The sequence below is a fragment of the Palaemon carinicauda genome, chromosome 22 (assembly GCF_036898095.1).
Source record: "Palaemon carinicauda isolate YSFRI2023 chromosome 22, ASM3689809v2, whole genome shotgun sequence".
Classification (NCBI taxonomy): Eukaryota; Metazoa; Arthropoda; class Malacostraca; order Decapoda; family Palaemonidae; genus Palaemon; species Palaemon carinicauda.
The window spans coordinates 22,530,054-22,555,570 of NC_090746.1; the positions used below are offsets into that span (position 1 = coordinate 22,530,054).

A 25,517-nucleotide genomic window follows, 5' to 3' on the forward strand; every position below is an offset into this window, starting at 1 on the left:
TTATAGAATTGACAATGTAGCAGAAACAAGTACTGAAAAAAAATGCCAGCAGCAGAAAAGAATGCTCCTTATACAACATTGATAACAGAAGAGTGATGACTATGTACACAACAGTGGCAGCAGCAGAAAAGATTGCCAACAATTCTGCAACAACAGAAGTGCCTCGCCTATACAACAGCAGCAGCTGACTAGAGTATTAACAATATACAGCAGCAAGATTGGACTGAAATTACAAAGGTAGCAGCAGCAGAAAAGTAGTAACAATACACAACAACGGAATCAACAGAAGAGTGACACCCATACAACGAGGACAGCAGGTAGCAGAAGTGTGCCGCCAATACGACGAAGGCAGCAGAGAATTTTGCCATCAAGTGCTTGCAGCTGAAAAAAAGTGTTGACAATATAATGGCAACAGCAGTAGTAGAAACAGTAGTAGAAAAAGTTCCGGCATTACAATGGTGGCAGTTGCAGAGATTGCCGAAAAAACAACAGCAGCATCAGCAGAAGTGTGTCCCACCAATACAACACAACAGTAGCAGCAGAAAAGCAAACCCTCAAATTTGCCAACAATACTGCAAGAGCAAAATAGTGCCCCACCAATACAACACAACAGTAGTAGCAGAAAAGTGTGCCGGCAACACAATAGCAGCAGCAGACATGAGAGCCCTCAAATCAAACAATGGCAGCAGCAGGAAATGGCGACAATACAATTGTGGCAGCAGTAGTAAAAAAGTGCGGCCAATACATCAGGAGCACCAGAAAAGAGTGCCCCCAAAACAACACTAGTATCAGCAGAAAAGTGGTGTGCTGACAATACACAAGAGCAGCAGTGTAAGAGTACTTGATAAATATATACAACAGCAGTAATAGATAAGTGTAATGACAATATGGCAAGAGGAGTGCTGTGCTGACAATACGGAAGCAAAAAAGTACTGAAAATAAAACTGTGGCAGCAGAGAAGTGAACTCTCAAACACACAACAAAGGTAGCAGCAGCAAAAATGAGAGATTGCCAACAATACAACTACAACAGCGGGCAGAAAAGTACCGACAATACAACTGCAACCGCAGCAAAAAAGTGCCCACAATACAACTGCAACAACAGCAGAAAAGTGCTGATAATACAACAATGCCAGCAGCTGAAAAAAAGTGCCAACAAAACAACTGTAACAGCAGCAGAGAGTTGCCGACAATGCAACAGCAGCAGGAGAAAAAAGTGCCGACAATAACTACTGCAACAAGAGCAGAAACTTGCTGAACATACAACTGCTACGGCACCATTGGGGAGAAAAGTGCTAACTATACAACAGTGTCAGCAGCTGAAGATTAGAAAATTTACAATGCAGCAGAAAAGAGTATACTGAAAGTATATACAACTGCATCAGCAGAAAAGAGCCAACAAAACAACTGTAACCGCAGCAGCAAAGTGTGCTGCCAATACAATACAACAGCAGAAAAAAGTACCAACTATACAACAGTGGCAGCAGCTGATGATTAGTAAATTGAAACTGAAGTAGAAAAGAGTAGTACTGAAAATATACAACAACAGTAGATTTAATGTACTGACAATGCAGAAGAAAAGAGTACTGAAAATAATTCATCGCAGAAAAGTGCCACCAATACAAAGGCCGTGGCAGAAAAGAGTATGTGCTGTGCTGACAATACAACACCAGCAGTAGATTAGAGTACAATGGTGGCAACAGAATGAAAAGTTCCATCAATACAATAACAGCAGCAACAGAAGAATGCCAGCAATACAACGGCAACTACAGAAAATGAGTGGCAACAATATGACGAGCAGAAAAGGGAACCCTCCAATCCGATAGCTACAGCAGAAAAGGAAACCCTCCAATCCAACGATAGCTACAGCAGAAAAGATTGCTGCCAATATATTAGGAGAGTGCTTAATAATATGCAAAAGCTGCAGCAGCAGCAGAGAAGAGAAGAGAATAGAACTGCCAATACAACAGTGGCAGTAGCAGCAGCTAAAACGAGTGCCACTAATACAGCAGCAGAAAATTGATGACAATACAACAGCAGCAGCAGAGAAAACAATCCTCCAAAACAATGGTGGTAGCAGCAGCAGAAATGAGTGGTGGCAACAACGGCAGCAACAGAAAAGTGCCAACAATACGACAGCAGGACTAGAAAAAGGTGCAAAGAATACAAAGGCAACATCAGCAGAAAAGTGCCACAAATACAATGGTAGCAGCAAATAAAGTGCCGCCAATACAATAGCAGCGGTAGATAAGTGCCCCCATCATCATCAACAGCAGAAGATGAGAGATCTGACACAATGCAGCAGTAGCATAAGAGAACTAACTATATACAACAATGGCAGTAAAGAAGTGTACTGACAATACAACGGCGGCAGAAGCAGCACCAGAAAAAAAGTGCCTCAAATACAACACAGCATAAGAAAAAAAACATACTAAAAATAGCACAGGCAACACAGGAATAGATGGAATAAATAACTTGCAACATAACCGCATCTGGAGGAAAGTACTGACAACAACAGCAGTAACAGGGAAATAGTACAGTCAATGGAAGGGTACCGACATGGCGACAGCTGCAACAAAAAATTGTTAGAAAACACTATTTCAACAGGGAGAGAGTACTGGCAAGGAAACAACATCAGCAGAAGGAAATGAGTACTTGCAACATCAACTAAAGGTAGAGGAGTACTGAAAATAACAGCAGCAGCTGCAAGGGTACAGTAACAGCATCAGACCCAACAGTACCAAACGGATTTTGAGCGAAGCAAAAAATCTATTTTTGGGTGAGATAGCCATGTCGTCCTGATGGAAAGGTTTCCTATTGGTAGCTTTCTAAGGGATATTCCCAGAGAAATAACCGTTAGGTCTCCAGAATTCTAACTCCTGGCGCTAATATCCTTAAAATTTCTCTTAAGGATATCGCATAAAATCAGGGGACGTATATCTTGATACAACACATAGCAATCTTCACCCCGAATAGCGTTTTCGCTTCAAGGGGGAAAGTGGCAAAAATTGAAGGGGAGCCGTTATCAAGGTACCCTTCCTCCCGTACTACTATTGAGTATCCAGATGGCACTGTATTCAAGATGGCGCCTATTCCTTGTAGCGTTGAGCAAGGTGCTACAGATATAGTAATTTCGGGAGGGATCCTGCCAAGGCCTTTTCTATAGAAAAGGAGGGCGGGTCCATCAGGACGACATGGCTATCTCACCCAAAAATGGATTTTTTCGCATTGCTCAAAATTCAATTTTTGGCCTCAAACCATGTCGTCTTGATGGAAGCTTACCAGAGAATTACTAGAAAGTACTGTATCTGTGGATCTATAAGTGCCTCAACCTTGGGACAAATTTTCCTATGGTCATCCAGACCATTGAGAAATATGACGTTACCGCTATACGTCATTACTGCTAATCATAGACAATGTTAGTGCTTCCTGCCCCCTGCAGGGAAGAGTCATACTAGACGTAGGAAAGGAGTCTCAAGGTTTGCATATAATGTATGAACGAACATAGCATCAACTATATACAAGTGTCTCACTGTTCGTATAACGTATTGGAACATAGCATCACTAAATGTTGTTTGTATCTCGTGTAGGAACAAAAGTATCAGCTATATATCTATTGTTAAGATACAAAATATATGCAGTTTTACTTAGGATAAGAAACCTCTGGCTTATATTTCTATTATAATCAATTGTAGGGCGAAATAAGACGCAAATACACATGTATAATATAAATGTTAATACTGTATATGTAATGAGAAACATACTAAGTAATCATAATACAGAAATTTGTTTTTCACCTGAAAGGTTAAATTTTTATTAGTGCCATACACAAATTTGAAAATTTTATAAATTTTCTAAAATTAATTTCTGTAATGTTGGATATTATCAACACTGTGTAAACACACACGGCACGTGTGTTACCTGTATATTTCTCCACCTGAAATAATTTGGACAGTCTTTAGTGTCACCATGGTGACACTCACTTCACAAGTATTGCACTGGGAAGTGTAAACATCTTCACCCAAAAAATTGATAGTCCCAATCAATTCACTGTTCATCGCAGCGCTAGACGACAGGTTTTAATACACTACCTGCTGCCACCACGTAATGCTTCAGCTCATGCACTTGCTTTGCATATTGCTTGTAGAACACTCTGGATGACTTCCATCCAGTGTATGAGCGAAGACGCTCAAAGTCCATATACAGTACTGGAAAAAGTTCAGTGATGAAGCAATTTTCCTTGGATCATGAGCTGCGGGTGTACTGTCAGGATCAGCTCTGTGAATAAAGTAGGTGAGCTTCGCCCTCAGTTGTTTTAGGGATAAGTTTGATCCTGAAGTTTCTACTTTAAAGAGCTGTCCTCCCCTGAAGTCTGAATTTCTTCAAAGATAGACCTTTAGACATTCTACTGTACACAGAGAGACATCTTCCTTCAGTGGGCAGATTCTCCAGGGAAGCTCGTTCGTAGCAAGAAAGGTTGGATCAGGAAAAAGATTGTTCTCCCGCTTCTGTGAACTGAATATGGCCCTCATCTTTGAATAGGGCCACTATTTCACTAACTCTAGGCTCCGAGGCTATAGCAAACAGGAAAATGACTTTTTGAGTCAAGTCCTTCAGAGAGCAATCTTTATTGTTCACTGTTGAAGCAGTGTAGGACCTTGTCCAAGGACCATGAAATGGGTTTCGGAGGGGCTGCAGACCTAAGTCTAGCACATGCCTTCGGGATCTTGTTAAAGATTTCATTCGACAGGTCTACTTGGAAGGCGTATAGTAGAGGTCTAGTCAGAGCAGACTAAAACGTAGTTATCGTGATACTGCCAGACCTTGTCTATGAAGGTGGATAAAGAAGGACAGACAGAAGTCCAATTAGATTTCTATTGGTCCTTTTGCTTTGACGAAAGCAACCTACTTTTTCCAAGGTGATTTATATTGTCTTCTAGTTGACTTAGACTTGTATTCTTCTAAGAAGTCAATACTACCTTTTGAGATCCCAAATCTTTTCTTTACCGCTAAGGAGAGAAAATCATAAGATGAAAGTTTTGGAATCTCTGTGATGAAGCGAAGACAGTGTACTTCTGGAGCTGTTGAGACAATGTTGGGTCCGGAAGAGGGACCAGCCTCAGCTTCAGTTCCAATACTAAAGGGAACCAGTTACTCTTTGGCCACTTGGGAGCCACTAGAGCTGCCGTTCTCCAAAAGGATCTCAGCTTGTTGAGGGCCTTCATTAAGAGATTGGTTGGAGGGAACAGTTAGATCCGGTTTCATCTGTTCCAGTCGAGGGACATGGCATCCGTCGCCTCTGTTAGAGGGTCCTCGTAAGGGGCCACATAACGAGGTAGCTTCTTGTCGCTCGTCGCGAAGAGGTCGATCTGCAGTTCTGGGACGTGATGCAAGATGAAGGAGAATGAGTCTGCATCTAGGGACCATTCTGACTATCGGCGTGAGCTGGATAGAGCGTCCGCCGTCACATTGGGGAACCCTTGAAGGTGAACTGCTGACAAATGCCATCTCTTCTTTTCCGCCTGGCGGAAGATGGCCAAAATCACTTGGTTGATTTGGGGCGATCTCGAGCCTTGACGATTCAGACATCTCATTGTCACTTCGCTGTCCTGGATCAGCCTGATGTGGGCTGATCTGCGAGGGGAGAGTTTCTTCAGCGCCAAAAAGACTGCCATGGCCTCCAAAATGTTGATGTGGAAGGTCTTGAATAGAGAAGACCAGGTCCCTTGGACTTTCCGTTGGTGAGAGTGACCTCCCCATCCTTCCTTCGAGGCATCCGTGTGGATGGTGACTGATGGTGGAGGTGGAGGTGGTTGCAAAGGCACAGTCTTCTTTAGGTTCTTGGCTTCGACCATGGCTTGAGAAGTGATCGTAGTAGGGTCTGTATCGGTGTTCTTAGATCTCTTCGAGCGTTTGATGCGTATCTTCTCCAGACTCCTGACGCATCTTTTAGTTGTGCTGTTAGCACTAGGTCTGTCATTGATGAAAACTGGAGAGAGACCAGTACTCTTTCCTGTTGGCGTCTTGAGATCCTGTCGGATTTCAGTAGTCTCTTGACAGATCCTGCAATCTCTCTCCTCTTCTCTGGGGGAATGGAGAGACGGTGTGACTTCAATTTCCAATGGATTCCGAGCCATTGAAACTCTTGAGCTGGAGATAGTCGAGACTTCTTGACGTTGATCTTGAATACCAGAAGTTTCAAAAACTGGATCACTTTCTTGGATGCTTGCAGACAAGCCGTCCTGGATGCTGCCCACACCAGCCAGTCGTCCAGGTACGCTACTACCTGGACACCTTCTAGGTGTAGTTGTTGAACGACTGCATCTGCAAGTTTCGTGAAAATCCTTGGGGCTATGTTTAGTCCGAAGGGCATGGCTCCGAAGACGTACTTTTTCTTCCGTAGCCTGAATCCTAGGTAGGAGGAGCGAGGGCGGTTGACAAGAATATGCCAGTAAGCATCTGCCAGGTCTATAGAGACCGTGTACGCCCCTTTTGGTAACAGGGTCCTTATGTGTTGAAGGGTTAACATCCTGAACTTGTTGTTTTCTATGAACTTGTTGAGTGGCGACAAGTCCAGAATGACTGAGTTTGTCTAAGTACTTCTTGGGAACACAAAACAGCCTTCCTTGGAATTTGATGGACTTTGCCCTCTTTATTACCCGCTTGCTCAATAGTTCTCGGGTATATTCTTCTAGTACGGGGGTGGAGTGTTGGAAGAATTGAGGAAATGATGGTGGAGCCTCGCTTCAGCTCCATCCAAGTCCGTTCTTGATTAGGCTGTGGGCCCAAGGATCGAAGGTCCAACGATCCTGAAATTGTTGGAGCCTCCCTCCTACCTGAAGCATCTCATTGCTTCTGTTTTCCGGAGGATTTACCTCCCTGACCGCGTCCTCCCTTACCACCTTTACCTCTTGAGGGGTATCTAGAGGAGCCCCGTTTAGAACCTCTACCCTTGGGACGAAAGGTAGTGGTCTGCCTCTCAAACGCAGGGTTAAATGCTGGTGACTGGGCAACCAGCTGCTGAGGCACCATCTGGTAAGTCGTTGGGGGTTGAGCCACCATTTGGGGCATTGCGGTCATGGCAACTGTGGGATAATGATGTTTTTGTCTGGTAGGCCGAGAGGGTAACCTAGGTCTTTTTGTCTTCTTAGGCTGGGGACCCTCATCTGGAGAAGACTTCCTCTTCGCTAACATGCTCCACTTCTGGAGAAGGTTTCTATTCTCCGTGGCGGCCTTGTCAACTACTTCCTTGACCACTTCACTCGGGAAGAGGTCCTTACCCCAGATATTGGAAGCTATCAGCTTCCTGGGTTCGTGTTTTACTGCTGCTGAAGCAAACACGAACTCCCTACATGCTCTTCTGGCTTTGATAAAGCCATACAGGTCCTTGACCTAGGAGCCATGTGCATCTTGGCCATGACCATGTTCATATCCGGGGTTTTGTTTATGCCTGCAGTCATCTCTAAACAGTTCAGTAGGGATAGAGATGCAGCTAGTCTTTCTTTCATCTCTTGCTTCCTAAGCAAGAGAAAGTCAGACAGCTTTGGGAGATTTTCGTTGAACTGACGTCCAGCGATATCTGCCCCCAACTTCCCAATTGAGAAGGTAAGGTGGACTTCCTTCCAGTCCTTATCGTCCATGGGCAGGGCTAATGACAACGGTTTACACTCGTCGAGTGTAGGATAAGGTTTGCCTGCCTCTATAGCCTTAACCCAGCTTTAAAAGCCTTTGATGTAAATGGAAAGGCTATTGAAGCCGGAGGAAGAAAGGTAGGATGCTTCTTGCTGAGGGCTGACACCTTAGAATTAGTGTATCCCACCTGCTTCAGGCTACTTGCCAAAAGAGCCTGTGCCTTATCATGGTCAAATGCTATGACCTCCTTGGGTTTCGTCTCTTCCTTCGATGCTGGTTCCAGCTTCAGACAGATGAAGCAGTCTAGGTAAGCGCTAAAACTTGGCCAGAACTGAACATCTTTGATAGGGACGGCCCCAAACTTCTCTGAGATATAGAGCTTGCCGTTCGTAATTGGCATGTACTCTGCATACCTCCAGGGATTACTTTCAGAGCAGGATGGGAGATCTTGAACCCTGAGTGTCTTGTGAGACCCACGGGAGGCGGAGAGTCAAGCATTTTGCCTCTTCAGTTTTGCCTCCCTTTCTTCGCCTTGTTTGCGAAGACTCTCCATCAGCACCGTGAGATTGGCCAGTGCCTGTCTCATGTCATCTGATGGAGGAGCAGAAGTAGTTGAAGGTAACGGCTCTCGAGTCCGTACAGACAAAAGGTACTCCGATTCGAAATCATCATCATCTTCAGGAGTCTAAGTGGACTCCTCCTCGTGACCTTCTCCCAGAAGGTCCTTCTCAGTGTCCGAAGACACTTAAGACATCCTCTCCTCTTGATGGATGTTCATGCCTTGCAATGCATCGGTGACGTCCGTCTCTACGGCAATCTGGACGCAAGGGATCTCAGGTCGTGGCTGGGGTATGACAGCTTCCATACCTGCTTTAGGGAATAGCACGATACACATCTGTTCGTTAGGAAGGTACGGTCCCGTGGCGTTTTTCTGAAAACCACGTACCCATCTGTGCAGCTTCTCTCAAGCTGCATCCCTTGACTCCGCTGACTTGGGGTCATCAAAAGCCTCGGTAACCAAGGCCTTGCATATATTGCAATCCTGGGGGTCCCAGTACCGAAGAGGTCCCTTAAAAGTGGTGCAGGGGGCATGAGCTCTGCACTCTATATGGCCGCAGAAGTCTTTGCTCCTGACTTTGCAGAAGACTACTTTTGCACTTCACTTGGTCCTCCTGTAAAGAGAGGAAATTTAAATGAGTATGCGGTAGTTTATCTCACCTGATAAACAATTATATAAAATATTACTATTAATATTTTAACCATTATTCCTTAGGATAGACAAGCTAGAAAGGAAATAGGAAAGACACATACTTGTGTTTTCCGTCCAACCAATTGCTGTGACCTCCTCCAAAATTAATACCTAAAGTCTTCCTATTCAGGAAACTCGAGGGAAGGGTCAAACTCCTAGGGGTAAAGAAGTGTAACTTAACACTAACCTTTCCCAAGGTTTTTAATAATGCAGGGTAAATTGTTAACTGACTAGTTAACAGTGTGTTGAAGGAAATCTTTTCTTCCAATATATGACTGGTCTCAACAATAGACTGTGCAAGGATACACAAGGTATGTTGGAAAATAACTACTGTATAATATATATACTACAGTTTTCTGTTTGCAGTATGATCCATACTGCAAATATTCTAACTACTGTATAATCATATACTATAGTTTAGCTGGCATGTTGCCGGCTAGGCTAGCCCTGGCGGCACGATCCACGCCGGCTGGGGTAGTACCTGGCGGCATCACCTGACTGCACCGGCCCAGCCGGCTTTCGCCGACTGGGTTAGTACCTGGTGGAACTAGCTGACAGAGAGAGAAAGCATGGAGTGAAGGGCTACCTTATTAAGTGTTTGTTAACAATTATTAAGGTGTAAGTATAATCTTACTGTCTTCCTCCAGAATGAGAGTTCAAATGGAAGGGGAGAATGAATCATTCAGGCTTCCATCCAACCACAAAACCGTTGCCGGTCACTGCCGGCTCCGGGTATGTGGATGGCAGTCCAAGAGAGGACTGAAGAACACTCGACAGAACAGGGGTCTCCCACCGGCAGCCGTCACAACCTTTCCCGGAGCCATGCGTCCAAAAGGGAAGACTGGGTGACTAGACAACTGCTTATGTAGGAGCCCCACAACCTATCCGGTAAGCGGTGAGATTGTAGGACAACGGCCACAGAGGACAGAGGGGGCAGGGAAAAGGGTCCTATATAAAGTGTGGAAGAAGGCGGCAAGGTTGCTGCCCCTCCCACGCAGGGGACTAACTCTTTTTCAGTATCGGCGCCATCCTAGGCGGCAGAAGAATATCTATTCTTCAGCCTAGGGTCTGCTGAAACAGTGTTAGGAGGCGGCGGCAGGATTACCGCCACCTCTCAACAGGAGGGAAACATCGTTTCAGTGTCGGGTGCCAGGGCACCAGCCGCCCGTTGAGATACTACCACTAGAGAGGTATTGGATCCTTTGACTGGCCAGGCAGTAATGCATTGGATCCCTCTCTCTGGTCACGGCTTATTTTTTCTTTGCCTACACTTACACAGAATAGTCTGGCCTATTCTTTACATATTCTCGTCTTTCCTCATACACCTTTTTATAAAGACAGCAGATTTCTTAGCTCCAAAGTTATCTGTTCTTTTGCACAAGTTAGCAAGAAGAGCTTTTAGCACTTGTTGGAGAATTGGTAATGTTACTCCTCTATGTAAATGTGTTTGTGGTAGCTCAAGTCCCACTGATTACCGCCCAATTTCCATAACTCCCATATTATCTAAAGTTTTTGAATGTCTTCTGGCAAAATGTCTTAATAGGTTTGCTGAAGGTAATTATCTATTCCCTAGTTTGCAATTTGGTTTTCATAAAGGCCTTGGAGCATATGATGCCCTTCTTACAATCTCCAATGCTGTACAGAAATCCCTTGATTGTGGTCAGGAAGTTCATATGATTGGCCTTGATTTTAGTGCTGCCTTTGACCGTGTTAATCATGAAGCCCTTGTTTACAAACTGAAACAGTAGGGAGTGGGTGGGTCATTTCTTAGTATTATTATTGATTTTTTAAGTAATAGATCTCAAAGAGTTGTTGATGGGCACCAATGTGATATCCAGTGTTCCACAGGGTAGTGTTCTTGGCACCATTACTTTTCGTACTATATACACATGACATGTGGTTTGGCCTAGAAAACAAGCTTGTTGCATATGCAGATGATGCTACTCTCTTTGCATCATTTCCATCCCCTGAATGTAGATCTGGGGTTGGTGAATCCCTCAATAGAGATTTAGCTAAAATTAGTGCATGGTGCAAATTATGGGGTATGAGGGTGAATCCTAACAAAACTCAAAAGTATGATTGTAAGAAAGTCGAGGACGATGGCTCCTCAACATCCAGATCTCAGTATTGATAATGTTTCTTTAAATTTGTATGACAATTAAAATTTTAGGTGTGATTCTCGACAGAAAATTTACTTTTGAGAAACACATGAGGTCTGTGTGTCTTCTTCAATTGAACATAAAATTGGCTTATTGAGAAAGTGTTACAAGATTTTCGGTGATCAATCCATTCTGAAGAAGTGTTTTAATTCTTTCATTCTACCTTGTTTTGAGTATTGTTCTCCTGTCTGATGTTCAGCTGCTGATTCTCATCTTAACTTGTTGGACAGAAACTTACGGTCTATTAAATTTCTTATTCCTGATCTAGATATTAATCTTTGGCACCGTCGTTCAATTAGTTCATTATGCATGTTGATAAGATTTTTCATAACTCTGACCATCCTTTACATTCAGATCTCCCTGGACAATTCTATCCTGTTCGTAATACTAGGCAGGCAGTTAATTCTAATAGCCAGGCCTTCTCCATCATGAGGCTCAATACTACACAGTATTCTAGAAGTTTTATTCCAGCTGTTACCAAATTGTGGAATGATCTTCCTAATCAGGTAGTTGAATCAGTAGAACTTCAAAAGTTCAAAGTAGGAGCAAATGTTTTTATGTTGAACAGGCTGACAAGTCTTATTATTATTTATATATGACATATCTGTTTTTGACATTGTTAATAGTTTATATAGGACACATCTGTTTTGATGCTGTTATTGCTTTTAGAATGATATATTGTTAATTTATTCTCATCATTTATTTATTTCCTTTCCTCACTGGGCTATTTTTCCCTGTTGGAGCCCTTGGGCTTATAGCATCTTGCTTTTCCAACTAGGGTTGTAGCTTGGCTAGTAATAATAATATTCTTCAGCCTAGGGCCTGCAAACATAGGACTAGTCTTCTAGACCGCAGGGGAGAAGGTGGCGGCATCATACAACCACTTCAAGTGCGGCCTAGGGAGGCATAGCCTCCTATGCTGGCAGCTGAAAGCCGGCAGGGGAGTGACTACTCGCCCTGCTGCTCTGCTGCCAGCAAAAAGACTGAATACTCCGAGGTTCTGTTGAACAAACCAGAGCCGGCTACCTGCCGGCAAGGGTAAGAGACAGAAAACCCTAGCCCAGTCAAGCCGGAGTGTCTACTCTACGGCAGGACCAAGATAGGGTTGTCCCCAGAGGGAAGAGGGATTACTCTTAAATCTCCACAGGAGACTAATATCGAATTATATAGTAATTCTAGGAGATATCTATCTCCTTATGAATTGATAAAACGATACACGAGGGTAAACCAGGAACATGTATGAAAGTATACTAAAGCGCATAGGCTAGCTACCCTAGCGCAAGGCGAGACTTCAGTTACCTAAATTGCCGAAACTCCTAACGTATACAATCGATAAGGAAGAGGAAAAATATGCAAATATGTATATCTTTACAAGTATTTAGTGCCTAAATGGCTTCATATTTTATTAATGCTATTACAACTAGGAAAGTCGTTCCATATCATGCATGAAGTAAACTGAAGCGTGTAGGCTATGAAGCCTAGCGCAGAGCGAGGTTCAGTTACCTGAATCGCCGAAACTGTAGAGAATACAAACGACATAATATAAAAAAACTTCCTAGTAAAAACTTAATTAAATAGCTTCAAAAATATTCATGCTATTACAACCGGGGATGTCGTTCAGCTAACTAAATAACACATGCGTTATGAGTGACAGCGCCCATGGCGCCTGCGGTGATCGGCGAAGCTCCAAACACTTAAAATTACTCTAATTTCACTGTGAAGCAGGAGCTAAAAATTATACACTGTAAAAAATAAATACTCAACTTTCCAGAGGCAGAAGTAGTTGGAGATTGCACAGTAAATCCTTAAATATCGAGCACAACGTTAGAGCAACAGGGAAAACCACCGTGCGAAACCGCTACGAAAATAGGAATAGGCGCCATCTTAGATACAGCACCATCTAGATACTCAATAGTAGTACGGGAGGAAGGGTACCTTGATGACGGCTCCCCTTCTATTTTTGCCACTTTCCCCCTCGAAGCAAAAACGCTATTCGGGGTGTAGATTGCTATGTGTCGTATCAAGATATACGTCCCCTGATTTATGCGATATCCTTAAGAGAAATTTTAAGGATATTCATGTCAGGAGTTAGCATTCTGGAGACCTAACGGTTAATTCTCTGGGAATACCACTGTAGCCAAATATCCCTTAGAAAGCTACCTACAGGAACCTTCCATCAGGACGACATGGCTTGAGCCCAAAAATGCCAATACAAGAGTAAGAGTACTCTGGCATTATAAGCAGGAAAAAAAAAAAAATAAAATAAAAGAGTATTAGCTTCATAATGTCTCATGAAAGGAGAGAGTACAGACAACATACCAGCGGCATGAGTAATACAAAGGGCAGCAGGAAGGACTAATTACTTGGGCAATGAAATGGCAGTAGCAGAAAGAAGCGTACTCGCAACACAACAGAAGACCACTACTAAATATACAACAGCATCACAAAAAGGATTAGTAATGTACAATGGGAATACTGGTAGCAAACTAGCAGCACAAGGGTTGAATACTTGCAATACAGCCGCAGTAGCAGCGGAAACAGTACATTTATAAAATTAAAGATTGCAACATACAGAAGAAATGAATGCAACATAAGGGAGATTATCATCATCATATAAAGGAGGAGATAAACCAACCCAATGAATTTCATCTCAACTCCTACAGAGCTGGCCAAACATAAGGGAGATGAATCAGAAATGACCATTTAATCAAAAGATTGCTCTCAAAGTAACTGCAAATACTTAAAGAAAAGTATTGGCAACACAACACCAGCAGGAGGAGGGAATATATGGAATAACAGAAGGAGAATGAGGAGTGCTATTCCATGACAGAAGAATACTTTCAACATAAAAATTAGCAGGTAAAATGAGAAATACTTGCAATCAAACAAAGATTTTTCTTACAAAATTTGCAGAAGAAATGTATAATTATCATTTAAATCATTAATAAAACAGAAAAGTTATTTGAATTATTATTCATAACCATCCACATTAATAAAAAAAGCCTTTCAAATCCTTCCTACAGCTAAATTTTAAAGGATGAAATGGTTTGTGTATTTTTTCAAAGAAATAAAATCATATGAGCAATTGTGTTTTTATACAAAATTTATATAAAACCATAAAATTATCTAAATCTGTTCAGATAATATAGCAAAAGGTATATATATATATATATATATATATATATATATATATATATATATATATATATATATATATATATATATATATATATATATATAAAATGTTGGGTAATTAATATCATTAAGAAATTCCATAATTTATAATATTTGCAGACGTATCTTACCTCAGAAACTGTTGTTAAAGCAAGAGATGATGCAAAAACGAAGAAGGGTCTAGCCGAGATCCAGTCTATTTGCAAAGGTTGATATTCACTGTCTTTATACTGATCACTGATAAACCTCAAACTGAAACATATATTTGAATTTAATCAAAACCTCTTTGAATATACAGTTGATTGTTACTCTTAGTCTTGTGTTTTGCACTGATTCCTAATTATTCCTACGTGGATACAAACCTCAGAGTTATTTATATAGGTTGACTACTACATGTTTTCCACAACCGGCTAATAATAAATTTGGTTGATTGCATCATGCTTCGTTGCTGGGTAAACACACATGCTCACAACGTTTCTCTACAACACGCGAGTTCATCTCACCTACTACCCTCTTTTAGAGTTTAGTTCTCTTGACCTGCGTTTTTTCCTAATTCACGGTCAATTGAGCGACTTCATTCTTTGTGAGATACAAGCGAGTGCTCATGTCTAGTAAATCAAGGTATTTACGTTCTTGCCCAGGACGGGATAGCGACCATTTTGGCATCCTTATGAGTCGGGCAGACAGACATAGACATCCTCTTTGTCCCTCTTGCCTAGACAAGAGAAGTTTAAGGGAATCTCCAAGTAATTAATGTCAGGAATGGACTTCCTCCCAATGGGAGAGAATTTTTTCTCGTCACAGGAAACTTGAGATTTTTCCATTACTGCTTCTCCCAATCGGAGATAGAGACGAATCTCATTATATGCGGCAAGAATCTCACGTCAGTTTTTCATGTCAAGATTCCCTAAAACTTTATCTACGAACAAAACACGCATATCTAGAATAGTGTTGATTACGCTCTGCAAGACCTCGAGCCAGCAATTGTGAAAGATTCATGCCTTCAGTCAGATCCCAGCACATCAACTATGATTATGGGAAATGAACAGACATGTTCACCCAGTCACTCCCATTGGAGGGCCTCTAGAGTTGAGACAGCTTTGGCCCTGAGTCATGAGGCAACCATGTTGGAAGAGGAAAGTTTGCAATTCCCAACACATTCTCACAAACTAGGTTTGCCTTATAATTATGGAGGCCCTAAGCTTAGGTCTCCTCTACAGAGTCTTAAGAGATTGTTAAGAGGTTTATGATAAGGGTGGTCGGACTGCACCAGCTGTATTCCTTTTAATTTAACTTCTCCTTTCTTACCTACTAGTTTGCATAAGACAAACTTTCAGATAGGACAAGGTTGAAAATTGAGTAAAATTTGAATGAATTACAAAACCATCAGTGCATAGGCTAGCTTTTGTTGTATACTTAAAAATCCAAATAACATAAATCACACTTCTGATAAACAAACAACATAAAACAGCAACCACTGCTTCAAGTTTCATCACCAATCAAAACGAACAAACGCACGCATCTGGGTATAAGTTAGCTTTTGCAGCAACAGATCTTACCATGTATTGGTTATGTAATATTAGTACAGTATAATTAATTTTATCCTTCCTAATAATGCCTAAAGAAATATGAAGATTTAACGGTGAATTAAAAATCAGAGAGAGAGAGAGAGAGAGAGAGAGAGAGAGAGAGAGAGAGAGAGAGAGAGACTTAAGAAATTCTTATGATAAATAATAAGAAGGTCTATACACGAACTGTATGGATACTGACTATTGCATACTGGTGCTGTTGTAATATTCATTATGAAGAGATTTCAGATGAGTTAAGTTTATATAAACAACTCTATTTTATTCGTACTGTATGTGCACATAAATGCAATTCGGTGGCGCGAAACTGACATCAGCTGATGCCTACCATAAGTAATTTTTGATTTTTGAAATGCTTAAGAAATTGCAAAAATTGAATATAAATATGCTTTAATAAACCAAAATAATGCACAATGAAATAAGAAGGCTTAATAATGAATAGGAAATTAAATACTGCATGAAGTTTAAAATGAACTACTCGCACCTACCCGCACACACATCGTCTCACGCAGAAAGAGCGAGAAGGTATTCGAATGATAACTAATAATAATGGCTACAAACTAACTGTATGAAAACTGTAATATCCTGTAACATATTGGAATTGATTAATATTCATCATGAAAATATTTCAAATAAATTAAGAAATTATATACAGTATAAAATACATCACTTGTATGTGCGCAATCTTCGATGCGGTAGCGAGACCTTCCGATCAGCTGATCATAACTGAAGGTAAACAAAAAAGTAAGTCTTGATGTTTAAAATTCTTTTGAAATTGAAAAATACCTAAATGCTTTAATAGAGCATATGATATCCTAATAAACAAGAAAATGGAATAATGATATACAGTAAGAAAATATTGATAAAATAGGACTTAGATGATTGCAGAATGACATCACCATAAATCTACGGAAACTCTACTCAGTCCTTACATCGGTCATAAGTCAACGACTACCTAGTAATATATGGATAATCTGGAAAAATGGATAATCCGGCACCCTCCCGGTCCTAGAGTTGTCCGATTAGTGATGGTCTACCTGTATTTGATTTTGTTGTTTCATAAGAGACCATATACTCTAATGTATTTTTGTATTCTATTTTTCAATTTTGTTAGCATTTTAACAATCAACAATTACCAAATTATTTATGTTTACCTTTGGTTGTGATCAGCTGACTTAAGGCCCTGCTACAGTATTGAAAGATTGCGACATACCAATAACAAGGCGTATCATTTATGTAATTTCCTAACTTATAAAAAATATCTTCATGATGAATATTACATAACACCAATATGTTACAGGATATAGTTTTCATACAGTTTGTTTATAGCCATTATCATCAGTTATCATATGAATAAATTCTCTCTCTTTTTCTGTGTGCACGCGTGTAACTCATTTTTAAAGTTTCATACAGTCTTTAATTTTCTGTTCGGTATTAAGCCTTCAAATTTCATTAGACATTATTGTGTGTGAGGTTTATTAAAGCATGTTTTATTAAATTTTTCAATTTTGGGAGCATCTCAATAATAAAAAATTACTCAAGTTTTACTTTAGTCAGGCATCTCATTTCAAGGATACGCTACAGTATTGCGATTATGCGCACCTACAAATATCAAGGAGTATCTTTCATACAATTTATTAACTTATAATATTTTCATAATGAATATTACATCAGAGTGCTCTCTCTCGAACATTAACATGGCCACCATGTTGGTTATGGCTCACCGGAAACACACCCTCGATCAGTGGATCTGCCACTTTTCCCGTTTCTGGTTCTAGGAACAAAATCTAGACTATGGCTGAAAAAGATCTCGCGTTAACTTTTCCACGATATTGTCTTTTAAAGAGGTTTCTCGTCACATTATTATTATTATTACTTGCGAAGCTACAACCCTAGGTGGAAAAGCATGATGCTATAAGCCCAGGGGCTCTAACAGGGAAAATAGCCCAGTGAGGAAAGGAAACAAGGAAAAAAAATATAAACTATATAAACTTTAACAAAACAAGTGGAAGGGAAATTAGATAGAATAGTGTGCCCAACTTTCCTCAAGCAAGAGAACTCTAACCCAAGACAGTGGAAGACCATGGTACAGAGGCTATAGCACTACCCAAGACTAGAGAACAAAGGTTTGATTTTGGAGTGTCCTCCTAGAAGAACTGCTTATTATAGCTAGAGTTGTGGCGGGATGTAAACAAAACAACCCCCCCACACCCTTGATCACTCTACTTCCAAAATATCCCACAATACAAACTTTCCCCTTACTTTACTTTAAACTGGACTATTGCACGAAGGGAAAAACAAACAAAACATAACCTTAAAACTATATTCACCGCAACCAGAACAAAAATCACACATTAAACAAACTTAACACAAAAACAGACAAAATAACACTTTTATATTTATATTATAGCGGTGTGTGTGGGTACACAGAACTCACCAATCACAAAACCTTTACGAATTCAACACCAACAGTCCCCACACAGTAACGAAAAACACTTAAACACTAAAATAAATCATATACCACAACCCAGAAATAAATCACATCTAACACCAACATAAGCGAGAACGCCAAAATATTAAATATATAAGTTGTGTGGTAACCGTAGTCCACAGACTCCACACACTGGCAACAATCCTTGTAGCCAGTTGCCACAATCCCTGGCAAGCAATCACTGCAGTCAATTCGACTGTCCAATCACATTAAAGGTGGTCATCATCATCGTAAAGAACAAATCTATTTCCAGCCGGGTCGTCAACGCTCAAGTTCTCTATTTATATAAATATCCGCAGTCTAACTATGTTCATTGTACGGTCCAGGTCGTCATCATCAAGTTATTCATACAAGCACACGGCTGGCAAACCACCTTCAAGGCCAAACTAAAACTCCAAAGAGTCTAAAGGAGCCTAAAGGAGGAATTACGGCCTGCAATAAAAAGAAAAAACGCTTACGAAAACTCCTAACTAACTAAACTATCGCACTATAATCAAAGATAAACAATAAACTTTCTATCATTCACGAACGCGACTAACAAAAATTAATAAAAACAGTACTTACTCCAAATATAAAAAAACACTAAACAGCCGGCTTTCGAAGAACAAAAAAAATAGAACCGACTCCTTCTACAGTCCAAGATCCAATGCTTTCGCCCAAGACATTCATTACCGCCCTAACCTAGCTAAAAAAATGTAAACAAACAACCTCAAATATACCGACAGTCTTTCCAACAACAACCAATCATTCGCTAACTACCCTTGTTCTTCGGCGCGCACCGCGGACACACAAAACACGCACACACAAACGCACATACACACATACTCTCTCGCGCACGCGCGATCTAATAAAACTAAGCAAATCAAATTTCTCTCTCTCTCTCTCTCTCTCTCTCTCTCGTCTCTCGTCTCTCGTCTCTCGTCTCTCGTCTCTCGTCTCTCGTCTCTCTCTCTCGTCTCTCTCTCTCGTCTCTCTCTCTCGTCTCTCTCTCTCGTCTCTCTCTCTCGTCTCTCTCTCTCTCTCTCTCTCTCTCGTCTCTCTCTCTCGTCTCTCGATTTGGCAAAACAAAAAAAAAATAAATTAAAATAAAATTAATCCTCCACAGAGTGTCTCTTCCACCCACACCAAGAGGAAAGTAGCCACTGAACAATTACAGTGCAGTAGTTAACCCCTTGGGCAAAGAAGAAGTGTTTGGTAATCTAAGTGTTGACAGATGTATGAGGACAGAGGAGAATCTGTAAAGAATAGGCCAGACTATTCGGTGTGCGTGGACAAAGGGAAAGTGAACCGCAACCAGTAAGACAGACCAAATGTAGTACTGTCTGGCTAGTCTACTACCTAGTTATTCTGTCCCGTAAAGCAATGAGAGTTTTTCTGATGGAACAAAAAGCTGGGATGCATCATTTTTGTTCAAAAACTCTGGCTGCTCTGGAAGAAGGTAGTCTAATATTCTCTCTCTTGGAGTAATGAAGACTATCAGAAGAACCTATGTATCCTCAGGGGAAGCATTGCTCGGTATCCCTGCTCACGCATATGATTTATGTGGGCTTGCCGCAACCTTAACTTCCAACAAGACCACTTTGTTCAAGAGTGTTGGCCGCTCCTTTGTTCAAAAACACAGTCTCCCTCTGATTAAGAGAAAGTATCATAAGAACTTATAAATCCTCAGGTCCTCAGGGGAAGCATCACTAGGGGTCCCCTCCAGCACATCATACATGCGAGTTTGATCCAACCTCAGCATTTCGTAAAACAACTCTGCAGTAAAGTCCTCAAGGTGGTGGATGGAAAGGATAACCCACCTTCGGACAATTACTTCAAAAGTGGCACATTCAAGCCTTTGGACACCCTCTCGATAGGTATTATGGTGGCAGAACAACAAATGACCTAACTATCAGCTCTCACGAGAAGCGCGCCGTTTCTAGCCTCAGGCTTAATTATTCTCTACATTATTTGCTAGAAGGAACTAAGGCGGATAATGATCTTGATTGGACTTTAAGCCTGCCTTGGGTTTTTCACCCTAATGCAAAGTGTGCCTCATTCCTTCAGTATTTGATGTATTAAAAAACGTGATTTTTTTTATTATGTAACAATGTTCAAACCATGTCACACCTGGCGAAGATTCCCTTTTTTATTTGAACGAGCAACCTAGTTTCATTATGAGGTGTTTACCCTGTTCTCTGGCATTTCTCTTTGATTGCTTACTATTATTTATAATAATTGCATAAGCAAGTTGTACTTTATGGACACTTCATGCCAGAGGCAAATTGGAAGTTTGGCCTTGCCTATTTACAAGCCGGCTATGCTGTCCTCTAACAATTCACGTCGATCTCTTCCTTTCATTTATAGTAATTAGATCTGCCAGAGAGGAAGGCTATACCTCTTAACTTCAGGGATACTTCCTCCCTCCTAAGGAAGATTCCCCATGTAAATGACAAGTTTGTATCTACATAGAAACATACTAAAAAATATATATAATTTGTATTTTTCCTAGCTATACAAACCTGAGTCATTTATCAAAGGTTCTGCCTCAACTGTTCAGCAAGTCTTTGACCAGGTAAGTGTTGTGAAGAGACGTTGTAAGCAAGTTAGTGTCCTTTTGCTCTCTGCGCAATTGTTGTGTTTACTCATGAAGAAATCGACCAAATTTTTTATTGGCCGGTCGTAGAAAACATGATTAGTAGTTACCCCATATAAATGACTCAGGTTTATACCACTAGGAATTTATTTTTATAAAATTTGTAGTCTTTAAAGAAATTAAGACGGATGATGCTGTATTTAAGTAAAAAATGGGAAATTCAATGCATGTAGAAAAAAATCTGTTCAAACAACCTTTAAAAACAAAGACAGTTCATTACATATGGCTGCATCTGAATTTTTTTCCCAAGTTTGAAAGCACATGAGCTAAAATCTCATTACATTAATATCTCATGCAATGACACATGAATTAAGACATTCTAGAAAAACATTCTGCAAATTTTCAAATTTTTCTTTTAAAATGTACAAACTAGAAAGGATTTTCATTTAAAAACTGCATATGGACATGTAATGTTACCTGTGATTTATTCGAAGACCCATGTTTATAGAATTTGCTAAAATGAAGCCAACAGCTCCAAAGCACCAAGTAAAAAATACTGCACAGCCCAAATACACAAAGGAGAAGAATATCAACATTTGATTGTATCTGAAAAAAAGAGCAGCATGAAAATATCTTACAAATTAAAAAGGTGCTACAATGTCCTTACAAAATTGTGGCAGTTTCTTCTATTAATAGGTACAAAGCAATAAAATTACTATTTTCTAGTAAATGCTTTGACATAATCCATACAAAAATAATTTACAAAGATCTATTTGAAATGTATCACAATAGGAGGAACAAGAAAAGCTCTGGGCACATGACAGCATCAAATGAAAAGTGTATCTATAATAAATCAAAATACAGATTTAATTTGGATCAATACAGTTACAAAGTCATGTAATTTATCTATCCTAGAGCCAGATGAATGGAAGGAAAATGGTAGTTTTATTTATAAGTTGCAAAATATTTAGCAATATTAAATTGAAAAGGGTAAAAAAGTGTTTAGGGAAAGAATGGACTAACCTCGACAGTTCTACATCATCCATTACAGCAAAAGTGTATGCCTCTGTAATGCCATTGACTGCCAAAAATGCTACATAAAAACATTGAGCCCTCATCAGGAGAGTACCATCATCATCACTCAACTGTGAACCACCATACAACTGGAAAGTAAATTCTTATGACATTTCAGCAGCACAAAGCAAGAAGATAGACTTCTAATGCAACACAACCTTCTACTCGCGAAATATAAAGGACAAAAGCACTTTAGGCATTAGATTAGAAAATCAAACGTTGACTTTTTTTGCATATTAAATTACACTTTGGGAAGCTTCAAGGTTTAAAACTTTTCAAGATAAAACAAAAGGTCATATGAATACAAAAAGATAACAATACAAAACAATAACAATTGTGTACTTTGATATACAGTATCAAAATTTGACAAAATCAAAACATTTTACATACAGTACAACAAACCAGGATCAATGCGGACTGTACACATCTGCGTGTCATTCTTAGATTAACCAATTAATGTCAATTGAATGGTGCAAGATACTGTAATTTTTTTTAAATTCATAAAATTTCAAGCTGCATTTAAAGGTACAGTATTAGACAAGGCTTAACCCTGTATATAAGATGTCTGGTTGGTGGTTTGATCGCTTTTGCCAGTAATGTACCTAATCTTTCTATACCCCTCCTGATGTTGCATGGGGAAGGCTTCAGGCCATCAAGTGGAAAGATTGATGACTTCCACCTAAGCTAGGTGCAGCCCATCTTACTAAAGTAGAATTAACAATAAAAGAATAGCTTGTAAAAATATTAAACATCATGCTTCTTAATGTGCAATTACTCATTACATTTTTATGTAGCCTGCTGTTGGCCATTATCATCAAACATTATTACTAGTCATTATCATAAAAATTTCTAAATCAATTTTCCTCTTGTGGGGTTTGACATGAAAAGAGTTCTTTTCAATCTTAATCCCTACCCTTTCACCTAACTGCAGAAGACCATTACACTGGATACCAACACCAAAAGCGAGAAGGCCAGATAGCAGCTGTATGCCAAGTTTATGACTGGTTGTGACTAACCAACAAAGACCATCTATGCATATCCCACCAAGCCAACCAAATTTAATCCCAACATGGGCTGGTTTGGTAAATTTTAGAAAAGTTCCAACTTTAAAAGTGTGTTCCTGCATGGAAAAGCTATCTCTGCTTACCAAACAAACTGGTGAGGAGTATGTAAACAACACAATCAAGACCACCGTTGACGAAGGATATTAACGTGGATAAGTTTTCAACATGGATAAGACTTTTTGGGGAAACCTTTACCATCGCAGACTTTTAGTGAAGGACAAAGCCAGAACCCATGGATTTAAAGCATATAAAAATGGATTCTGTTAAAATGTGTGGAAATGGAACAGGATTTATGCCCAATCCTGTCCTTTCAAGTCCAAGAACCCAAGGGCTCTCAAAAACAAAACATAGAACCTGCTCTTCGGGATTGGATGCGAAACCAGAACCCATGTATAAATAAAAGCACAGACATCGAATTGGTATTACCAGTACTTCGTCCTTAAATTGAGCTTTATCTTGCCGAAAAAGGACCATTTCAATATGATTCTAATAAACAATATTGGGATGCCAGGTGATTAACTTTTCTTATGAGGGCGTACAGATTTAATTCTTACCGATATGAGGGCGTACAGAATTAATTCTTACCGACATACGCCACATCGCTGATCCAGACCATGTATCAAGGAGTAATTTGTGCACTTAAGGCTCTCTATATGCGAAATACCTGCAATAAGTGGTCAAGTTCATGGACTTGGATGATAACTTATTGTTGAAAAAATACATGTGTGGGTACACCATTCCAAAGGGTCTCCAAAATATTCAGAGGACCATAAAAAAGATAAAGAACAATACTCAGACTGCTGAAGAAACTGGCCAGAAGCAGTCAACTTCTATAAAGGATTCTCTCCTTACAAAATCTACCACTCTGCAGTATATATAACAGTAAAGCTGAAAAAATTGCTAGGAAGAGATGGCTACACCAGTATGACCTGATCGAAACCCATTCAAAAACCTTTAACAGATCAAGATCTGACAGATAAAGTCAGTAATCAAGAGTAATAAAGAATTAAGAGGATCCACAGGGAGACCGAGAAGTTGGCCATGATGTGCACGCCTTTTAACTCTGGCAAAAACAGCAAGAGAGCTTTAAAGAACGGCAGGAAATCAGGTCCCTGAGATTATCACGTTTTCCAATTAAGAAATGCAATGGTTAGAGCTACGGAAATTTACAAAGTCTCCTTACAGGAAAGAAAAGGCAGCGACTAACCATCACCATGTTCCTCACCCACATAGAAATAGAACACAATTACTCCTTCAGCGAAAATAGAAGTTACGCTCAACAGCAACGATGATTACTGTAATATTGTTTACTGCACAACTAGACGAAGTGCCAGCTTTAGTGATGCATACAAAAGACCTGTAATGCTCTTTTTGTTGTGCATTACATTCACCTTATCAATATTTTTCAGTACTAAACAGCTAATCATCATCAATCAAGTTTTAGTATCTTCACTAGTGAGTGTTCCAAATTAAATTTTTTCTTTAATACACAAGGACGTGTCTAAAGTAAAACAAAGTCAAGAGTTTATAAAATTGAGGAGAGTTTTTTATAAAAGCTCAACTGTATAAAAATAAATTAAATTTAAAAAAAAATATACCATTACAATACAATAGTTTCTACCTCTCGGTTTTCATTTTTCGTAGATAGCTTTGTTACTTGTAACGTGCAATACCCAAGGGATTACTGTATTCGCTTAGCCTCCTGTCTTCTCTGCTTCAAGTGTCCTAGAGTCAGATATTCTTATAGCACAATTGGACAACTAAATTTAATCCATGAATTTGGGTTTACATTGTATTGGTTTACAGCAGATATCATGGGGGAAATACAAGCAATTGCCAATTAAAATAAAAAGTTAAATCAAGTTGGACAGCATCAAGGAGGAAAGGAAGCAGGAACAAAGTTAAAGTAAAGGACAAATCAAGTGCAGTTAGGAAACAAAGGAATGCTACCAATACCCTTAAGTAATAGTGAACTGTATAAAGTACACTGACAGCACTAACCCCTTACGGGATGACAGTTACATAAAGCCTTTTTCCTCTTCCATGTCTGAAAAGATTGGACTATCCCTGCAATATTATTGACTTGACTAACTCTGCAACTGGATTCCATGCTTGCTACACCTGCTGTGCCAACTGTTCCGGTAATGAATTTAAAGTTGTTCCTGCCTGGGTTCCTGTGATTGTTGTTTCTGAAAGATCTTATTGCGTGCTTAGTCCCTTCTACTTCAACCTCTTGCATCCATTTGAAGCAGATGTGAGGATGAAAGCAAGTAGGACACATTCACATGAGCGAGTTTGTATGAAAACTTATTTCAGCATTCTAAGGTTGTTTGTTCTTTATATCACCATCAATTAAGTATTGCCTGGATCACATGTCACAAGGAAAGATGAAACTTGGCATATTGAAATAACAGGAGAAAAAAAAAAAAAAAAAAAAAAAACAATCCTGTAGTCAATACACTTCAAAATGGGCAAAGTCTAGCATACTGTCTGTATTAAGCAAGCAGTAAACTG

The 25,517-nt window shown here is 39.9% G+C and overlaps 1 protein-coding gene across 8 annotated transcripts in view; it reads right to left on the reverse strand.

The window, feature by feature from the left end:
• Positions 1-25,517, reverse strand: part of LOC137616370 (man(5)GlcNAc(2)-PP-dolichol translocation protein RFT1) — a 159,259-nt gene that overhangs the window by 10,941 nt on the left and 122,801 nt on the right. For all 8 annotated transcript variants that reach the window (XM_068346052.1, XM_068346050.1, XM_068346049.1 and 5 more), the window contains 3 exons: positions 21,889-22,028; positions 21,343-21,471; positions 14,345-14,465 (listed from right to left, as the gene is read on the reverse strand). In XM_068346052.1, the coding sequence (XP_068202153.1) occupies positions 14,345-14,465; positions 21,343-21,471; positions 21,889-22,028 (390 nt within the window). The remainder of the gene's footprint in view (positions 1-14,344; positions 14,466-21,342; positions 21,472-21,888; positions 22,029-25,517) is intronic.